General features: G+C 45.2%; 1 protein-coding gene and 1 pseudogene across 3 annotated transcripts in view; both read left to right on the top strand.

Moving 5' to 3' along the window:
* Window positions 1-757: 757 nt before the first annotated feature.
* RNF38 (ring finger protein 38) overlaps window positions 758-19,687 on the top strand; it is a gene marked incomplete at both ends in the record, with an annotated part of 130,077 nt that continues 111,147 nt past the window's right edge. For both annotated transcript variants that reach the window (XM_080709602.1, XM_080709603.1), the window contains one exon: window positions 758-1,010. In XM_080709602.1, the coding sequence (XP_080565728.1) occupies window positions 758-1,010 (253 nt within the window). The remainder of the gene's footprint in view (window positions 1,011-19,687) is intronic.
* Window positions 13,040-14,038, top strand: LOC308272691 (glyceraldehyde-3-phosphate dehydrogenase-like; annotated as a pseudogene). Its single transcript has one exon. The product of its transcript is annotated as a glyceraldehyde-3-phosphate dehydrogenase-like (transcript).

Consider the following 19,687-nt stretch of genomic DNA (forward strand, 5'->3'; position numbering starts at 1 on the left):
TTTGAGAGCAGGCCTAGCTGGGCTGGATGACTTCCTGTGTTTAATCGAGAGCATTTAAAGTGAGAAAGAAGAGGAGAAAGTTTGAGAGAAGGGGGTGAGGGTCCAGGGCTGAGCTCGACTAGTTTCTGCTCAGAATTCAAGATGGGTCTGCAGGACTCAGGGACGGCAGTCCCTCTATCTCTTTCGTTTCCGCCTCTGCTGGCCTCCCAGGGTCCGCGGGGACTGATCTATTAGAGAAACACAGCCCAAGAAGAGAAGGCAGAGTTTCTCTCCTGCCTGTCTGACCGGGGAAACTTTGAGGAGAGAGCCAAGAGCGAGCGGGCGGAGGGGGCCGCAGCGCGGGGCCGAGCGGGCCGGAGGCCGAGGCTGCAGCTCCGCGGAGCCCCGCAGCCCGGCGGGCGCCGAGCGGAGCGCGAGGCCTGCGCGGGGGCCGCGGCCGCGCCCCGGGGGCGGGCCGGAGGCGGGGCGGCCTCGAGCCGGGCTGTCCCGGCGGCGCGGCCTCCCCGGCCCCGCGAGCGGCCGCGGCGGAGGATCCCCTCGGCGCCGCCGCCCCGGAGCCGCGGCCAGAGCCGGCGCCCATTGGCCGGCGGCGCGGAGGCCCCGCCCCCGGAGGCCCCGCCCCCGGCGCTTCCCGGCTCCGCCTCCCCCGCGGGAGCCGCCGCCTCCGCCTCCGCCGCCGCCGCCGCCGGCCCGGGCCCAGCCAGCGCCCGCCGCGCCGGAGTCGAGCCTCGGCCGGAGCCGCTGCCCGCGGCCCGCCATGAGCGGAAGCGCCGCCGCCGCGGTCGCCGCCGCCGCCGCCGCCGCCTCAGCCGCCGCCGCGCACTTCCAGCCTCAGTCGGCGTCTCCCAGGCCGGGCCCCGCCGAGCCCGGGCCCCCGCGCCGCCCGCGCCCCCCGCCGCCGCCGCCCCGGCCCGAGCCCGCCGCCCCCGGCCGCCTCAGCCCGCCGGGCCACGGGCCTCCCCGGGCGGGCGCGCAGCCCGGCGGCGCCTGCGGCCGAGCGCCCGCAGCAGGTACGGGGGCCGGGCGGGCGGCGGGAGGGGCGTGGGCCGCCGGCGGGGCCGCGCCGAGGGGAGGAGCGTGGCCGGTCAGCTTTGTCCGGCCGGGAGCCCGAGCCGGCGCCTCGCCCGCCGCGCCGGGCGCTCACAAAGCGTCGCCCCGCGCCGAGCCCCCTCCCCGGTGGGCCGGGCAGGACCTCGCGGGCTCCGGCCGGGGAGACCGAGGCTGGGCGGGAAGTGACTCGCCCAAGGTCACGGAGCCGCGGGAGCCGCCGCCGGGCCGGGACCCCGGCGCCCCGGGCTGCACGGCCCGAGCCAGGACCCCGAGCCCGCCGGGGAGGCGCGGAGGAGGGCGGGCCCCGCGCACCGCCTGGCCCTTTCGGGCTGCTCAGTAGAACAGATCTTGGGGATGGGACGGAGGAGCGGGCGCCCGGCGCCGCGGGCGAGAGGCTCGGCGAGGCGCTGCCGGAGTGAGCGGGGCAGCGCGTCGGAAACTTCTCTGCTGGGTGGCGACCGTTCGGTCTCCGCCCGGCGCCTTCCCGACCGCGGCACCGACTACGCCCGGCCGGTCCGGCTTCAATGGGACGGAGGCCTGTTCGCTTTTGCGGAGACGCCCGTACGGTGTCTTTTTCACGAAATGGCCCGAGTTTCGTTCTTGCCCAAACCAGAAATGCACGTACATGGCCCTGGTAAAGGCATTTACGCAGTGGAAGGCCCTGTGCGTTTTCCCCCAGGTGGTCTGGACGTACCGCACTTGGAGAACTCCCAGAGAAAGAACAGTGATTCCAGTCGTCAAGTGGGAAGGAAGCTGGAAGGGTTGGGACCGGTCACTCTCCTGCCTGGCTTGTAAAGCATGAGAAACCCGCTTTCTGTTGGGAGTGCGTGATTCGGTGTTTGTTTGTTTGGTTTTGTCTTTTATCCCCTGAGGTGCATCTTGGAGAAGGAAAAGGGAGAGGAGGTGCAGTTGTAGAGGAGAGAGCAGCATGTTACAAGAATCGTAGAGGTTCTCAGGGAGCCAGAAAATAGAAACTGTGGAATGGGTAAAAGCAGAGGGGATTCAGTAACTGTGGGGAAAGGGAGAGAAAAGTGTTGCTAAAGGGAGGAAGGAGGGTGTCTAGTCCAGAGATAAATATTGAGATGTTTCAAAACGGGAGCCAAATGTGATGAGTTTAAGAGGAGTCTCCTTGAGGTGGATAGGTTGAGTTTATGTATTGGTCATGCAATCACTAAGAACAAGACAGTTGTAATATTTTTATAGAGATGTTCTAGCTTTAGTACCTCCTTATTCTTGCTCTTGTAAGGTAAGGCTTGACAAAAGAGAAAAGGGAAAGATTAATTAGCTAATGCATTCATTAAGGCCCTTTGTCCATGGTGATTCCTTGTTTAGGTCAGCGGTCTTTTTTGCTGTTTTCCAGCACCTCAGCTTTCCAGCTGTGGTGGATCTTGGTGTGGTGTTTTTTGAAAAACTATCCTTCAGAGAAAATGGGTTAGGTTTTTTTTTTTTCTCCTAAAAAACTGTAAGAAACATTTGACAGATATGTACACATATATGTATAAGAAATTTTACTTGTCAAAGATTTATAATTAGGGAAATGCACATTGAAACAACAGTGGATGCCATTTCAAACTCATCATATGGGCAAAAATTAAATAGTGATAATTAAGTATTAGTGAGGTTGAGAGGAAATACACTTTTATATATTGCTAGTGGGAATATAAATGGGTGCAACCAACTTGGGGAGTAGTAGTATAGCGATGTCTACTTGAAAGTGGGCAAACAAGCCAGGTGTGTAATTTGCCTATATACCAGTACTCGGGAAGCTGAGGAGAATGGCAAGTTCAAGGCCAGCCTCAGTAATTTAGAGACTCTCAGCAACTTAGACCTTGTTTCAAAATTTAAAGGGCTGGGGAATGTATCTTATAGGTAGAATACCCCTGGATTCAATCTCTGGCTAACCCCTTCCCCCAAAACAGTGGGCAGATATACCCATCTATTTAAAATGTCAATTTCTTTTTTTTTTTCTTTTTCTTTTTCTTTTTTTTTTTGGTGGTACTGGGGGTGGAACTCAGAGGCTTTCTACCTCTGGGCTATACTTCCAGACCTATTTTTTTTCTATTTTATTTGGACACAGGGTCTCACTAAGTTGCTGAGAGCCTAAGTAGCTGATGCTGGCTTTGAACCTGTGCGATCCTCCTGTTTCAGCCTTCCAAGCGTGGGGATTACAAGCGTGCACCACCACGCCCGGCAAAATATCCAGATGTGGTGGTGCATGCTTGTAATCCCAGTACTTGGGAGGCTGAGCCAGGAGGATCACAGGTTTAAGACCAGCCTTAGCTACTTAGGTCCTCTACAATTTAGGGAGACTCTGTTTGAAAATAAAGAATTAAAAAGTGGGCTGGGAGTGTAGCTTGGAGGCAGAATGCCCCTGGGTTCAATCCTCAGTACTGCAAAAATAATAAATAAGATGTCCATTTCTGGGAATATACCCAGAAATTTGGGGAGTATATACCCAAAGAAACCATTGAATATTTTTCCAAGAAAATAAGTCCAAAAACAATGTTAAGAATGCTCATTCCATTTTAACCAGTAGCATCAGGACAATACTTTTTTTTTTTTTTTTTTTTAAGAAAGACCTACACAATAAGCCAGGCGTGGTGAGGCATGCTTGTAATCTCCTTGCTCGGGAGGCAGAGACAGGAGGATTGTGCAGGTTCGAAGCCAGCCTCACTGGTTTAAGAAACCCTGTTTCGAAATAAAAATATAAAAATAGGTCTGGGAGTGTAGCCCAGAGGTAGAAGGGGTTCCAGGAACCCCAGTACCACCAAAAAAAAAAAAAAATCTAGACAATAGATTATAGCACTGTGAGAAGTAAATTATAGCCAGTTCATTAAAATTATAGCCAGCACACATCTGTCCAGCCACCCTGCTTGGGAGGCTAAGGCAGGAGGATGGCAAATTCGAGGCCAGGCTAGGCAATTTATTAAAACCCTGTCTCCAAAAACAAAAACTGCCTGGCTGTGTAGCTCAGTGGTAGAGTGCTAGCATAGTATGGATGTGGCTCTGGGTTAAATCCCTCTGAGCTATTTCCCCACCAGCCCTTTATATGTTTTTGTTTTGAAACAGTCTCACTAGGTTGCTTGAGAGTCTCACTTCAACTGCTTAGGCTACCCTTGAACATGTGATCCTCCTGTGTTGACCTCCCAAATACTGGGGTTATAGGTGTGTGCCACCATGCCTGGCTTCCCAGATTTTTTTTTTTTTTAATTTTTTGTTTTGAAACAGGGTCTTGCTAAGTGAATGAGGGGTTTGTTAAATTGCTGAGGCTGATCTTTCTTTTTTTCTTTTTTTTTTTTGTGCTGGGGATTAAACCCAGGGGTGTTCTACCTCCAAAATATAACCCCAGCCCAGTTTTTAATCTTTTATTTTGAAACAGAGTCTCACTAAGTTGCAGAGGTCTTCACTAAGTAGCTGAGGCTGGTCATGAACCTGTTTCCTCCTCTCTCAGCCTCCCAAGTTTTGGGATTACAGGTGTGGGCCACGATGCCCAGTTCCCCAGTACTTAAGATAGAGAGAGAAAAAAAAAGGACAAATCTTAAGAAACATTAGGGGTACAAGAGAATGCCACAATTAAAAAAAAAAAAAATTTTTTTGTGGGGAGCTGGGTATTGGGCCCAGGGCATTCTGACTCCAATCTACACCCCCAGACCTTTTCATTTTTTTTTTTTTTTATTTTGAAACAGTGTCTCAGCTGGGTGTAGGGTACATGCTTGTAATCCTAGTACTTGGGAGGCTGAGACTAGAAGATCATAGGTTCAAGGACAGCCTCAGCAATTTAGTGAGGCTCTCAGCAAACTAGTGAAACCCTGTTTCCAAATAAGAAATAAAAAAATCATTTTGGCGATATAGCTTAGAGGTAGAATGCCCTGTATTCAGTTCTTAGTACCACGAAAAACAAAAACATAGTCTCACTGAATTGCTGAGGGAGGGTCTTGCTAAGTTGCTGAGGCTGACCCAGAAAAATTCTTAGTTTTTCCACTTGTGTAAGATCTGAAAACATGCAAAATAATAGTTTGTGGTTATGTACATATGAAGTAATAGTGTAAAAACACTAATGGGAACATCTTACACCATATTCACAAGTAGAATCTCTGAGTAGAAAAAATGAGGACTGGGAATCTGGATATGGTTCACACCTTTAATTCAAGTACTTTGGAGGCTAAGTCAAGAGGATTGCAGGTTCAAGGCTAGCCTCAGCAATTTAGGGAGGCCTTCAGCAACCTAGTGATATCATTTTCAAAATAAAAAATAGTGCTGGGGATGTTCATTTACCAGTATCAAAAAAAAAAAAAAAGGATTGAATAGGGATATGCTGCAAAGGCCTTTAATTATACCTATAATATTAAAAACATTTGAACCAAGCAATTGCAAATTAAGATTTGCTAATGTTGGGCATGGAGTACAGATAGTAAGTATATTTAAATATTTTTAGATGTTTGAAATATTTCTCATATTGAAAACATTTTCATGTTTATAGAACACAGAGTTTTAGTCCCATAATAATGGAACTTTAGATACAGGCTCCAGCCCATCACAGCCTATTAGGCATGCAGGCTGATGATGTTTTTCCACCCCTTTCTGACCTGCTAAACCTAGTTAACTTTTATTTTGGAACTGCTGATAGGTGTGGAGAATTTTTCAGTCTTTATAAACTTTCTAGTGGACCTAGGTCAGGGGTTTGAGCTTTGTCAGAATAAGTGCTCCAGTATATTCTGATTAATTAGGTATAGGGAGGGACCCAGACAACTGATTCTGAGAAAGCTCCTCTGTGTGTGTGTGTGTGTGTGTGTGTGTGTGTGTGTGTGTGTGTGTGTGTGTGGTGCATGTATGGTGCGTGTATGTATCTCCCCCCCAATACAGGGGATTGAACCCAGGAACACTCTCAGTTATACTGAGCTACACCTCCAGCCCCCTTTAAAATTTTGAGCAGTGGCCTCCCTAAGTTGCTGAAGCTGGCTTGGAACTTCAGTCCTTTTTGCTTCCAGAGTAGCTGGCAAGTGTTAGCACTTTTATAATTAGTATAGGAGCAAAAAGGAAAATTAGTAAACTGGAAAAAGTAAAATCAGCAGAAGGAAAATTAGCAAACTTGGAGAAAGTAAAATTGGAAGGTAAACAGGCATCATGCCCTTTTATTTTTCCCTTGGTGCTAGGGGTTAAACCTCTGGCCTGTGCATGCTAAGCAGGTGCTCTATCAATGAGCCATATCCCAGGGCCTTGCATATGGTAGGCAAGTACCATACTACTGAACTATTTCTCTGTCTCAGCCCTGTGTATTTTTTTTTTTTTTTTTATTTGTGACAAGGTCTCTGTAAGTTGCCCAGGCTGGTCTTAAACTTGTGATCCTCCTGCCTCAGCCTCACGAGTCCATGGAATTACAGGAGTGTGTCATTGTACTTGGCCCTCGTTTGTTTGTTTTGGTACTGGGTATTGAACTCAGGGGCATTCTACCTGTGAGCTATACCTCCAGCCCTTTTTTACTTTTTATTTGGAAAGAGTCTCACTAAATTGCTCAGAAACTCAATTGCTGAGGCTGGCTTTGAACCTGTGATCTTCTTGTTGTAGTCTCTTACGTACTGAGATTGCAGGAGTGTGCCACCTCATTTTTTTTTTGTTGTTTTGTGGTACTGGGGGTGGAACCCAGAAGCTTTCTACCTCCGGGCTATACTCACAGACCTATTTTATATTTTATTTGGAAACAGGGTCTCACTCAGTTGCTGAGAGCCTCACTAAGTAGCGGAGGCTGGCTTCGAACCTGTGCGATCCTACTGTCTCAGCCTCCCAAGTGAGGGGATTACAAGCGTGCGCCACCACGCCCGGCTTCATTTTTTTTTTTTTTTTTAAAGACAGGTGCAAGATGATAGTGACTGTTGTAGTGTTTTATCTTATAACCTACATTTGAACCTATTTAGCTGTTTGAACCTGTGGTCAAAGATTCCTGTCTATAGAAAACAACTCAATTGGAAGAAATTTTCTTTCTCTACTCGATTTCTTTTTGCTCTAGCCTTAATCTGTTTAGGGATGAACTTCTATTTACACAAGGCTTTTTGATAATGAAATTTGTGAAATGCCTGTTTTATTGTGTGTGTGTGTGTGTGTGTGTGTGTGTGTGTGTGTGTGTGTGTTTTCCTGGTACTGGGATGGAACCCTGGGGCATTCTACCTCTGAACAACACCTCCAGCCCTATTTTTTATTCTTTATTTTGAAACAGGGTCTCACTGAGTTGCAAAGGGCCTCCCTAAGCCAGGCGTGGTGGCGCACGCTTGTAATCCCCACGCTTGGGAGGCTGAGACAGGAGGATTGCGCAGGTTCGAAGCTAGCCTCAGCTACTTAGGCTCTCAGCACCTTAGTGAGACCCTGTTTCCAAATAAAATACAAAATAGGTCTGGGAGTGTAGCCCAAAGGTAGAAAGCCTCTGGGTTCCATCCCCGGCACCACAAAAGGGAAAAAAAAAAAAAAAAAGGGCCTCCCTAAGTAGCTGAGGCTGTCCGAGAACTGCTGTCCTCCTATCTCAGCCTCCCCAAATGCTGGGATTACATGTGTGTGCCACCACGCCTGGCGTGAAGTGCCTGTTTTTATTGACATTCTTTTTTTCTGTAAACCTGCTTTAGAGGTGCAGTGTTGTACAAGGTAATGCTTTTTATTAGCCAGGCTGTTGTGTAGGACTCTTTAGATTGCTTCTAGCACAAGGATACTTGTTGGGGGCAGCAAGTAAGTGTGGAAATCAATTACTAAAGTGAGTACTTGGTTTGGAACTGTGTGCGCTCAGGAATTTCTTTTTCTGATCTTCAAAAAGATGCATAGTGAACATAGCACTGCCCACCAGCTTTGGGACCCTAGATCAGCTGCAACTAACCAGGTCATCCATACTCATTGTGGTTCTGTGATGAAGGTTGAGTTGGTGTTGGACCTGGGGTTTCAAAAGAGTTTTCCTTGTGAACTTTTCATGAGAAAGAGCCTGCTCCCAGATTTTCATCATCATGCCCACCTGAACCAAAGAGCCCAGCTTAAAATAGCAAACTTTATTATTTATTTATTATGAAGCTAGAGAAATAGGTACCCAATAAACTACTTAGAAAACATCAATACTGGATTCGGAATGTAGCTCAGTGGTAGAGTATTTGCCTAGTGTACATGAGGCCCACAGTTTGGTCACCATTATTTATGGAAAACCATAATGACCGGGAAGCATTAAAAATACAAAAGTCCATGGTAAATGAAGGAGAAAAAGTACCTATATGTCACATTTGCGCTATACTTTTACAGTGCTCACTTTGAAGGGGGGAATGTAGTGTTATTCCTTTCTTTCTCTTTTTTTTTGGTACTGGGGGTGGAACCCAGGGGCTTTTCTACCTCCGGGCTATACTCCCAGACCTATTTTATACTTTATTTGGAAACAGGGTCTCACTGAGTTGCTGAGAGCCTCACTAAGTAGCTGAGGCCAGCTTTGAACCTGTGTGATCCTCCTGTCTCAGCCTCCCAAGAGCGGGGATTAGAAGCCTGGCTATTTTTTTTTTTTTTTTTTTTTTTTTTTTTTGCGGGTCTGGGGATGGAGCCCAGAGGCATTAGACATCCGAGCCACACCCCCTGCCCAATTTTTTATTCTTTATTTTGAAACAGGGTCTCACTGAGTTGGGGAGGGCCTCACTAAGTAGCTGAGGCTGTCCGTGAACTGCGATCCTCCAGTCTCAGCCTCCCAAGTGCTGGGATTACAAGTGTGCGCCACCACTCCCGGGTGCTATTTTTCTTTTTTGATTTACCCATACACCAGCATTCCTGAGCTTCTAAAGACCTAAGGTTTTTTAGCCAATTTTGAAAATATTTACCCATTGGTATTTTTCATTAAGTGATTGCTTATCCTTCCTGCTGCTTCATCTTTTCTTGGAGAGAGAGAGGGGAGGACAAGGACAAGACTGGACTTTCTACAGCTTTTGCAAATAATGGCAGTGTTTTTCAAAACAATTGTCATGGACAAATAATATTCTGGGGTCTTAGGAGAGAGGTATATATTTTTATTTTTTGTGGTACTGGGGATGGAACCCAGCTTTGTACCTCTGGGATATACTCTCAGGATTTGGAAACAGGATCTCACTAAGTTGCTGAGAGCCTCACTAAGTTGCTGAGGCTGGCTTCAAACCTGTGATCCTTCTGTCTCAGCCTCTCCAGAACTGGGATTACAGGCATGCACTACCATGCCCAGCTCAGAAGAGAGGTGTATTTGAAGTAGTTTTTGTTGTCTTTTTTTTTCTTAAAATTATTTTTGAACATGCTTGAGGGTAGTGATCAGAAAATTCTATTGTGCTTCTGCTGCTGCTTTTAAGGAAATTTTTGAAGAAGTTATTATTATTATTGGTACTGGGGATTGAACCCAGAGGCATTCTATCTCTGAGTTACACCCCTAGCTCTAGATTTTTTTTCTTCACATTACTGGTAGTAAAACCCAGGGGCATTCTATCTCTGAGTGACACCTCAGCCTTGTTTTTTATTCTTTTGAATAAAAATAATTTTGAAACAGGGTCTCACTGAGTTGCAAAGAGCTGAAAGTAGGTGAGACTGTCCACGAACCATAAACCTCCTGTTTCAGCCTCCCAAATGCTAGGATTATAAGCATACACCACCATTGCCAGGCAAGGTTTTTAATTTTCTTATTTGGAAGCAGGGTCTCATTAAGCTCCTCAAAGCCTCGCTGAGTTGCTGAGGCTGTGATCTTCCTGTCTCCATTTCCCAAGCATGCACCACCACACCCATCTTAAAGAATTATATGTAAATGAAACAAAAACTGTTTAAGAAAATGGCCTTTATACTCACACAATGAGAATAGAGAGATATTACTACCCAAAGTGATTTTTTTTTTTTTTTTTTTTTTTTTTTTTTTTACTGTTCTTAAATGAGTATTAGTGCTATTCTTTGAGTAAAACAGTTAACTGAAGTGATGTAGGGCAGGTGGAGAATGGTGGGATTCTGTTAGGGTGGTTCTTATTCCTTCAAGTCATGGTTTAAGAAGCCACCGCTGCATTTTCTGCTTTTGTGGTAAAATATGTATAGAAGTAAGGAAGTGAGAGATTGCAAGTTTTGAGGTATATAATTTGATTTTGTCGAAAGAAAAATGGTTGGAAGAAATGGTGTACATGGATGAAAGAATAGCAAGCAGATCGTAGGACATTCTGAGTGCTTTTGGGCTGAGCCTGGAGTTGAAGAAAGTTACCTGTCTATTTTGCTTCAGCGCCTTTGATTTTAGTATCTACAGATATTATTGAGCTTCTGTTGAAACGTGTTTTATTGTCATAAAATTATAAAGTGAGAAGTTCCTTAGATTAAACTGAAGTAGGGTAGGCTGAAAGTAAAAGTATTAATTTCATAATTTTGCAAATAGAGGAGAGTTGGGACTCTCATAATTAACAAAAAGTATTTTTCATTTGGACTGTCAAGCTTAAAAAAAGTTTTAGCCAGGCGTGGTGGTGTATGCTTGTAATCCCAGCATTTGGAAAGCTGAGACAGGAGGATTGCGGTTTGCAGACAGGCTCAGCTACTTAGTGAGGCCCTTTGCAAACTGAGACCCTGTCTCAAAATAAAGAATAGAAAATAGGGCTGAGGGGTGTTGCTCAGAGGTAGAATGCCCCTGATTTCCATACCCAGTACCACACACACACACAAAAAGTTTTAAATGGATATGTCTTCCAATGTAGATTTTTACTGCTATCTCGGTACATATCAGGTGTCAGTAATGCCAGTACTAACTACTGATTCCTAGGGAGTAATAGCCTTCATTGTCAGAAACCTCGATGTTCTGAGAACAGTACAAAGGGGTGTACTTCTGCAGCTGTTGCTTGCTTTTCTCCCTCAATTCTTCTTCCCCTGGTCTTTAGGTTAGTGGTGATTGCGCCCATCTGCCAGGGCAGGCTCCACCCCTTCCCTCTTGGGATAGGGGTACAGAGGCTCAGCAGAATCTTTGCTGATCACCCACAAGGAAACCCCTATAATCAATATTGAATCTGAACCGAGGTCCACCATAGCAGATCCAACTCCTCTTTCTCTGTTGCTGCCATCTGCCCTTTGCTCTGGAGCTTGTAAAGCACCCTCTTCCCTTTCATACAAAGAGGCTTTGTGCTCTGAGGATGTTCTAAAAGGCGGGATCACTGTAATTATAATTCCCTAAGCACAAGCAAGTAATGGGGGAAGACAGGGTAAAGATGGTATCCAAGTACTTGTTGGTAGGGAAAAGTCAGTGGGGATTAAAAAATCATCTGGAAACAGTATCCAAAAGTGGATAATGGAATGTTGTTGGTAATGGTGACAAGAATGTGTTTAAGTGAATATATTACAGAGCTTTAAATTCTACTACTTTCAAGATTACTGAAGTTTTAAAAATGCACACGATTGAGCCTGAATTTTTTTCTACTCTGAAATTGAAAAGTATTTTAGAAGAGCCGGGCGTGGTGGCGCATGCTTGTAATTCCCACCCTTGGGAGCGGGTTCGAAGCCAGCCTCAGCTACTTTATGAGGCTCTCAGCAACTTAGTGAGACCCTGTTTCCAAAATAAAAAATATAAAAAAGGTCTGGGAGTATAGACCGGAGGTAGAAAGCCTCTGGGTTCCACCCCCAGTACCACCAAAAAAAAAAAAAAAAAAAAAAAAAAAAAAGAAAAGTATTTTAGAAGAAGGTCTAAAAGTCTGGATCTACTTTGCATTATATTTGCCAAAATGATTGATTATTCTAGAAAGCCAAATATATAACTTGCTTACTCTCCAGGGTTTAACTCCCACTAACTGGCATTTTTTTGTTTTGTTTTGTTTTAAAATAAGCAGTGACTACGTTTTTGTGAAGTTGATTTCCTCCTATCACTACCAGAAAAAAGTCAATTAATATGGGATATGTGCTTAATAACTTTTTTTTTTTTTTTTTTGGTGGTACTGGGGTTCCTGGAAGCCCTTCTACCTCCGGGCTACATCCCAGACCTGTTTTTTTTTTTAATATATTTTTATTTGGAAACAGGGTATCTTAAGCCAGCGTGGCTGGCTTCTAACCTGGGTGATCCTCCTCTCTCCACCTCCCAAGCGCAGGGATTACAAGCGTGCGCCACCACGCCCGGCGCTTACTAACTTTATTTTTGCAGTAGAACTAAATCCAGAGCCTCACATATAGGGTAGGCAAGTACTCTACCACTGAAATATATGTCCAGCCTCTTTATTTTTGTGTGATATTGGAGATTGAACTGAGGGACATTTAACCAGTGAATTGCACTCCCAGCCCTTTTTTTAAATTATTGTTGTTATCTATGGTCCTGGGAGTCAAAATCACGGGCATTCTACCTTTGAGCTATAACCCCAGCCCTTTTCAAAATTTTTATTTTGAAACATGATTGCAAAGAGTCTCACTAAATTACTGAGGCAAGTCTTGAACCTGAAATCATTCTTTCTCAGCTTCCCAAGTACTAGGATTAGAGGTTGTGCTGCCATTCCCGGTTCTCCTTTTTTTTTTTTTCCTAATAGTACTAGGGATTGAGTCTAGGAGCTTTGAACTACATTTGAGTTGTACTCCCAACCCTGTTTTATTTTATTTATTATTTTGCGGGATTACTGGGGATTGAACCGGGGAATATTCTACTTCCAAGCTATACCTACAGCCTTAGTTTTTATTCTTTATTTTGAAACAAATTCTCATTAAGTTGCAGAGGGCCTCACTAAGTAGCTGATGCTGGCCACTAACCTGTGATCCTCCTCTCAGCCTCCCAAGGAATGAGAATACAAGTGTGCACTACCACGCCCAGCAATTTTTTTTTTTTATTTTAAAAGAGGGTCTCTCTCAGGGGGGCGTGGTGGCGCATGCTTGGGAGGCGGAGACAGGAGGATTGCTCAGGTTTGAAGCCTACTGGCTTAAGAGACCCTGTTTCCAAATAAAAATATAAAATAGGTCTCGGAGGCCCTCTGCTCCTCCTGCCGACGGACAGCGCCGCTCCCAGTCTCCGGAACAGCCGCGTTCCGGAGACACCATGGTGGTCGGAGTGAACGGATTTGGCAGTATCGGGCGCCTGGTCTGCAGGGCTGCTTTCAACTCTGGCAAAGTGCATATTGTCGCCATGAATGACCCCTTCATTGACCTCAACTACATGGTCTACATGTTCCAGTACGACTCCACCCACGGCAAGTTCAAGGGCACCGTCAAAGCTGAGAACGGGAAGCTTGTCATCAATGGAAAGCCTATCTCCATCTTCCAGGAGCGAGATCCCGCCAACATCAAGTGGGGCGAGGCTGGTGCCGAATACGTTGTGGAGTCCACTGGTGTCTTCACCACTATGGAGAAGGCTGGGGCTTACTTGAAGGGCGGCGCCAAGAGGGTCATCATCTCAGCCCCCTCTGCTGATGCCCCCATGTTTGTGATGGGTGTGAACCATGAGAAGTACGACAATTCCCTCAAGATTGTCAGTAATGCCTCCTGCACCACCAACTGCTTGGCCCCCCTGGCCAAGGTCATCCATGACAACTTTGGCATCGTGGAGGGACTCATGACCACCATCCACGCGATCACTGCCACTCAGAAGACCGTGGACAGCCCCTCTGGGAAGCTGTGGCGTGACGGCCGTGGGGCCGCTCAGAACATCATCCCTGCGTCCACCGGCGCCGCCAAGGCCGTGGGGAAGGTCATCCCCGAGCTGAACAGGAAGCTCACTGGCATGGCCTTCCGTGTGCCCACCCCCAACGTGTCCGTTGTGGACCTCACCTGCAGCCTGGAGAAAGCTGCCAAGTATGACGACATCAAGAAGGTGGTGAAGCAGGCGTCTGAAGGCCCCCTCAAGGGCATTCTGGGCTATACTGAGGACCAGGTGGTCTCCTGAGACTTTAACAGCGACTCCCACTCTTCCACCTTCGACGCTGGGGCTGGCATTGCCCTCAACGACCACTTTGTCAAGTTCATTTCCTGGTATGACAATGAATTCGGCTACAGCAATAGGGTGGTGGACCTCATGGTCCACATGGCCTCCAAGGAGTAAGAGCCCTGAACCGCCGGCCCCAGCAAGAATGTGAGAGGAAGAGAGCGAGGCCCTCAGCTGCTGGGGAGCCCCCACCCCAACTCAGTTCCCAACACACTGAGAATCTCCCCTCCCAGTTTCCATCCCAGACCCCCTGAAAAAGGGGAGGGGCCTATGGAGCCCTAGTGTCAAATGTACCATCAATAAAATCCACTGCACCCAAAAAAAAAAAAAAAAGGTCTTGGAGTGTAGCCTGGAGGTAGACGGGTTCCATCCCTAGTACCACCAAAATAAATAAATAAATAAATAAATAAATAAATAAATAAATAAATAAATATAAAAAAAAAGAAGCCGGGCGTGGTGGCGCATGCTTGTAATCCCCGTGCTTGGGAGGCGGAGACAGGAGGATCGCTCAGGTTCGAAGCCAGCCACACTGGCTTAAGAGACCCTGTTTCCAAATAAAAAAATATAAAAATAGGTCTGGGAGTGTAGGCCGGAGGTAGAAGGGCTTCCAGGAACCCCAGTACCACCAAAATAAATAAATAAATAAAACAGGGTCTCACTAAGTTTCAGAGTTCCTCATTAACTTTCTGAGGCTGACCACAAACCTGCAATCCTCTTGTCTCAGCCTCCCAAGTACTAGGTGTGTGCCATCATGCCCTATTTCCTTTTTTTTTTTTTTTTTGTGGTACTGGAGATGGGACCCAAGGGCATTCTACCTCTGAGATATACCACCAGCCTTATTTTTTATTCTTTGTTTTGAAACAGAGTCTCACTAAATTGCAGAGGGCCTCAGTAAGTAGTTGAGGCTGTCCACAAACTACAGTCCTCATGTCCCAACCTCCCAAATGCTGGGATTACAAGTGTGTGCTACCATGCTTGGCTTGCCCTATTTTCTTTTTATTTTTTTGAAGCAAGATCTTTCCAAGTTGCCGAGACTGGCTTTGAATCTGGGATCTTCCTGTTTCAGCCTCCCAAGTATTGGGATATAGGTATGTGCCACTGTGTCCATCTAAGCTCATTTTAAAATATTTTGAGATAGTCTCACTATTGCCCAGGCTGGTCTCACATTTGCAATCCTCTTGGCTCAGCCTCTGGAGTAGCTGGTAATTATAGGCATTTGCCATCATGCTTAGCTTTAGTAAACTCTTATATCTATTATAATGTGCTTCTAAGCTCCATTGGCAGTCTTACTGAAAACTTTTTTCTTCACGTGTTAACCATTAGTCTATTATTTTTTTACTAGTATTCTAGTCAAATTACTTTATAAAAGAAGCTGGGCATGATGGTACATGCCTGTAATCCCTGTACTTGAGAGGTTGAGACAGGAGGATCACAGGTTTGAGGCCAGCCTCACCAATTTAATGAGGCCCTCAGCAATTTAATATTTTATTTTCTATTTTGAAACAGGTTTTCACTAAGTTGTGGAGGTCCTTGCTAAATTACTGAGGCTGGCTTCAAACCTATAATCCTCCTGTCTCAGCCTCCCAAGAATTGGGATTATAAATGTGTGCCACCACACCCAACTTGAGACTCTGTCTTAAAATGAAATGAAGCCATATGTGGTGGAAGGTTGAAACAGGAGGATCACAGGTTTGCCGCCAGCCTCCACAGTTTATAGATAGGCCCTCTGCAATTTAGAGAGGTCCTGTTTCAAAATAAAAACATAGGTCTGAGGTATAGCTCAGAGGTGAAATGCTCCTGAGTCCAATCCCCAGTACCCCTCATAAATAAAATAAAATTAATTAAATGAAAGCTGGACTGGGTGTGGTGGCGCACACTTGTAATCCCGGCATTCGGGAGGCTAAAACCAGAGGATCGCGGTTAGTGAGGGCCTCTGCATCTTAGTGAGATCTTGTTTCAAAATAATAAAACATAGGGCAGGGGGTGTAGCTCAGAGGTCAAATACCCCTGGGTTCCATCTCCAGACGCGCAAACAAAACAAAACAAAACAAACAAACAACAACAACAAAAAAAACGCCGGGCATGGTGGTATATACCTGTAGTTTTTGTACTTGAGAGGCCAAGACAGCACAATGGTAGGTTCAAGGACAGCCTCAGCAATGTAATGAGATTTTCAGCAACTCAGCAAGATACTATTTCCAAACAACAAGAACAGAAGAGCTGGGGGTATAGCTCAGAGGTAGAGTGCCCATGAGTTCAGTCTCTAGAATCCAAAATAAGTAAATAAGTAAGCAGATAAATAAATAGCTGGGCATGGTGGCACATGCTTGTAATCCCAGTACTTGGGAGGCTGAGACAGGAGGATCAAAGGTTTGTGGCCAGCCATTACTTGGTAATTTAGTGAGACTCTGTTTCAGAATAAAAGATCAAAGGGACTGGAGATGTAACTCCAAGGTAGAACACCCCTGGGTTCAATTTCCAGTGCCAGGAAAAAAAGGAAGGAAGGGAGAGAGGAAAGGAAAATAAGTTCAAACCCTAGGAAGAAAGAAGAGAGGGAGTGAGGGGAAGAAAGGAAGATAGGAAGGAGGGAGGAGAGAGAGAGGGAAGAAAGAAAAAGCCAAATAATTAGTTGCAGAAGTGATCTTTAGAATTTTAGGATACTGGACTCCAGTAGTCTTTAGGGTGAGGGGAAGGGGCCTTTTTGTTGCCATAATTAGCACTGACATCTATGGTCTACAGGTAGTGTATACCCCATGGAAACCCACAGCTACTGGAAACTGGTCTTTCCTCCAATTCCTTGGAGTCAAGTCAAGACTTGGACCTTTATTCTTGCTGTCTAGCATGATTTTTATCATGGTTTGAGGAAATCTACCTTAAATTTATCTTCACATAAGACTTCTGGGTAGCCCATTTAAAAGATCTTGTCCAAGTAATCCTTCAAAAAGGCTGTGCCAGCTGGACTTGGTGGCACACACTGGTAATCCCAGTACTTGGGAGGCTGAGATAGGAGAATGCAGAATAAAAAATAGGGTAGGGTGTAGCTCAGAGGTAGAATGCTCCTGGATTAAATTCCTAGTACTGCAAAAACAAAACAAAAAACCAGGCTGGGGATGTAGCTCGGAGGTAAAATGTCTCTTTTCTTTTTTTTTTTTTTTTTTTTTTGTGTGGTGCTAGGGATTGAACCCAGGGGCGTTCTGCCTCCTACATCCTACAGCCCTATTTTATTTTTCATTTGGAAAGGTCTCACTAAGATAGTAAAGTTAGCTTTGAACCTGCAATCCTCCCGTCCCAGCCTCCCTAGTACTGGGTGGGATTACAGGTGGCACCTATGTTGTTTTTAATTTTCTTTTTGGTACTAAATGTTGAACCTGGGGTGTTCTACCTCTGAACTACATCCCTATCCCTATTGTATTTTTTATTTTGAAATAGGAATCTCACTAAGTTAAGGGCAGCTTTGTTGTTGAGGTTGGCCTCATACCCGCAATCCTTTTGTCTCAGCCTCCCAAGTATTAGGATTACAGGCATGTGCTACTACTGTGTCTGATAAAGTTGATTTTTAAAAATACCTCTGTTTTAGTCAAATATGTTGGTCATCAGTAACTTACATTTTAACTTGTCAGCTACTATCTAGGCTACATAATTTGCTTCGTTTATTGTGCTTATTTCTTTTGGGAATTATCCCCTGGCACTGTTGTGCCAGGGGATAATTATCTCTGGTGGCCACTAAAAGTGATGATTTGGTAAACATTTATTGAATGCCTACTATGTACTAGACATAGTTAGGATTTCAGAGATGATTCAGGCATGCAGTAATAACAATTCAATGATAGATTCTGACTGTGTTAGCTGAACAAAGAGGGCAGAGAATGTCAAGATTGCATTAATAGTAGTGATATGATATAATCTTGATAATTAATCTTATTAAGGTCAAATCAGACCTTTTTATGGATTAATTCATTTAATCCTCACTGTAGTCCTCTAAAGTAGATACTACTGCTATACTTACTGTGTTGATGAAGAAACTGGAGCATGAAGAGGTTAAATAAGTTACTAGAAGCCGGCATGGTGGTGCACACTTGTAATCCCAGCATTCGGGAGGCTGAGACCAGAGGATCTTGGTTCGGGTACAGCCTCAGCTACTTAGGCCCTCCACAACTTAGTGAGACCCTGTTTCAAATTAAAGAATAAAAAATAGGGCAGGGGGTGTAGCTCAGAGGTCGAATGCCCCTGGGTTCCATCCCCAGACCTGCAAAAAAAAAAAAGTTACTAGAGATAATACTGCTGTTGAAGTATTATCTGGAATATGGACCAGGCATTCTGGTTGTGTGCTGGAATCTGTAATTTTAGCCATTATGCTTTACTGCATTTCATTTAATAGCCTCAGGCCTGGTGTGGTGCATGGGGCTGAGACAGAGAAGGATCATGGGTTCACAGCCAGTCTCAGGAACTGAGTAAGACCCTGTCTCAAAAAAGGGGGGGGACTAATGTAGCTCAGAGATAGACAACAAATTTCATTTTTTGTAATAAACTGTCACATGTTAAGCACAAATATCCCTTTGTTTAGTAGAATGGAGTATGAACATTTTAGGTATTAGTTGAAGAGCCTAGTGTTGTGTTGATGCTGGCTGTCTCTCTAAGATAGTAGATTATTTGAGCAAGATAATCTAGTGTTTCCCAAATGAACTGCCTCAAAATTGGCTAGAATGCTTCTTAATTCTCTGTCATTAGGTGCGTCATGGGGTGGCCTAATGTTGGAATCTTACATTAAATTTTCTCATAGGCCAGGCATGGTGGCACATGATTGTAATCCCTGTGCTTGGGAGGCGGAGACAGGAGGATCGCGTAGGTTCGAAGCCAGCCATGATGGCTTAAGAGACCCTGTTTCCCAAAAAAAAAAAAAAAAAAAAAAAAAAAAAATATATATATATATATATATATATATATATATATGTATGTATGTATGTATGTATGTATGTATATGTCTGGGAGTGTAGCCCGGAGGTAGAAGGGCTTCCACCAAAAAAAAAAATTCTCATAGACTAGATAGTATTTCTAATATCTATATTAATATTATGGCATTGGTGGGTCATTTTGGGAATTTACCATTTAGAAAATGTTCTGTGGGAAAATTGGATTCTAAGATTCATACCAGGTGCAGTACTTCCAGACTTGAAGTGTGGTCTGTTTTTTTGAGTTGAGAACTGCCATCTTTTTCTCCTACCTTTTCCCTCCCTCTCTCCTTTTCTTTCTTCCTTTTTGTGATGTTGAGTGTTGAGGATCAAATCCAGGTCCTTATGCATGCTAAGCAAGTGTTTTACCACTGAACTACATCCCCTAATTTTTTTTATGGATACTTAGAAAGGATAAATAAGTTTTCTGTCTTTGAAAACTATTAAAGGAAGCCAGGCATGGTGGCACATGCTTGTAATCCCAGCATTTGAGAGGTGGAGACAGGAGGATCGCGGTTCATGGACAGCCTCAGCTACTTAGGCCCTTTGCAACTCAGTGAGACCCTGTTCCAAAATAAAGGATAAAAGCCGGGTGTGGTGGCGCACACTTGTAATCCCTGCGCTTGGGAGGCTAAAACAGGAGGATCGTGCAGTTTCGAAGCCAGCCTCAGCCACTTAGTGAGGCTCTCAGCAACTTAACGAGACCCTGTTTCCAAGTAAAATATAAAATAGGTCTGGGAGTATAGCCTGGAGGTAGAAGGCCCCTGGGTTCCACCCCAGGACCATAAAAAAAATAATAAAATAAATAATAAATAAT

The sequence above is a fragment of the Muscardinus avellanarius genome (assembly GCF_963383645.1).
Source record: "Muscardinus avellanarius genome assembly, chromosome: 13".
Taxonomy (NCBI): Eukaryota; Metazoa; Chordata; class Mammalia; order Rodentia; family Gliridae; genus Muscardinus; species Muscardinus avellanarius.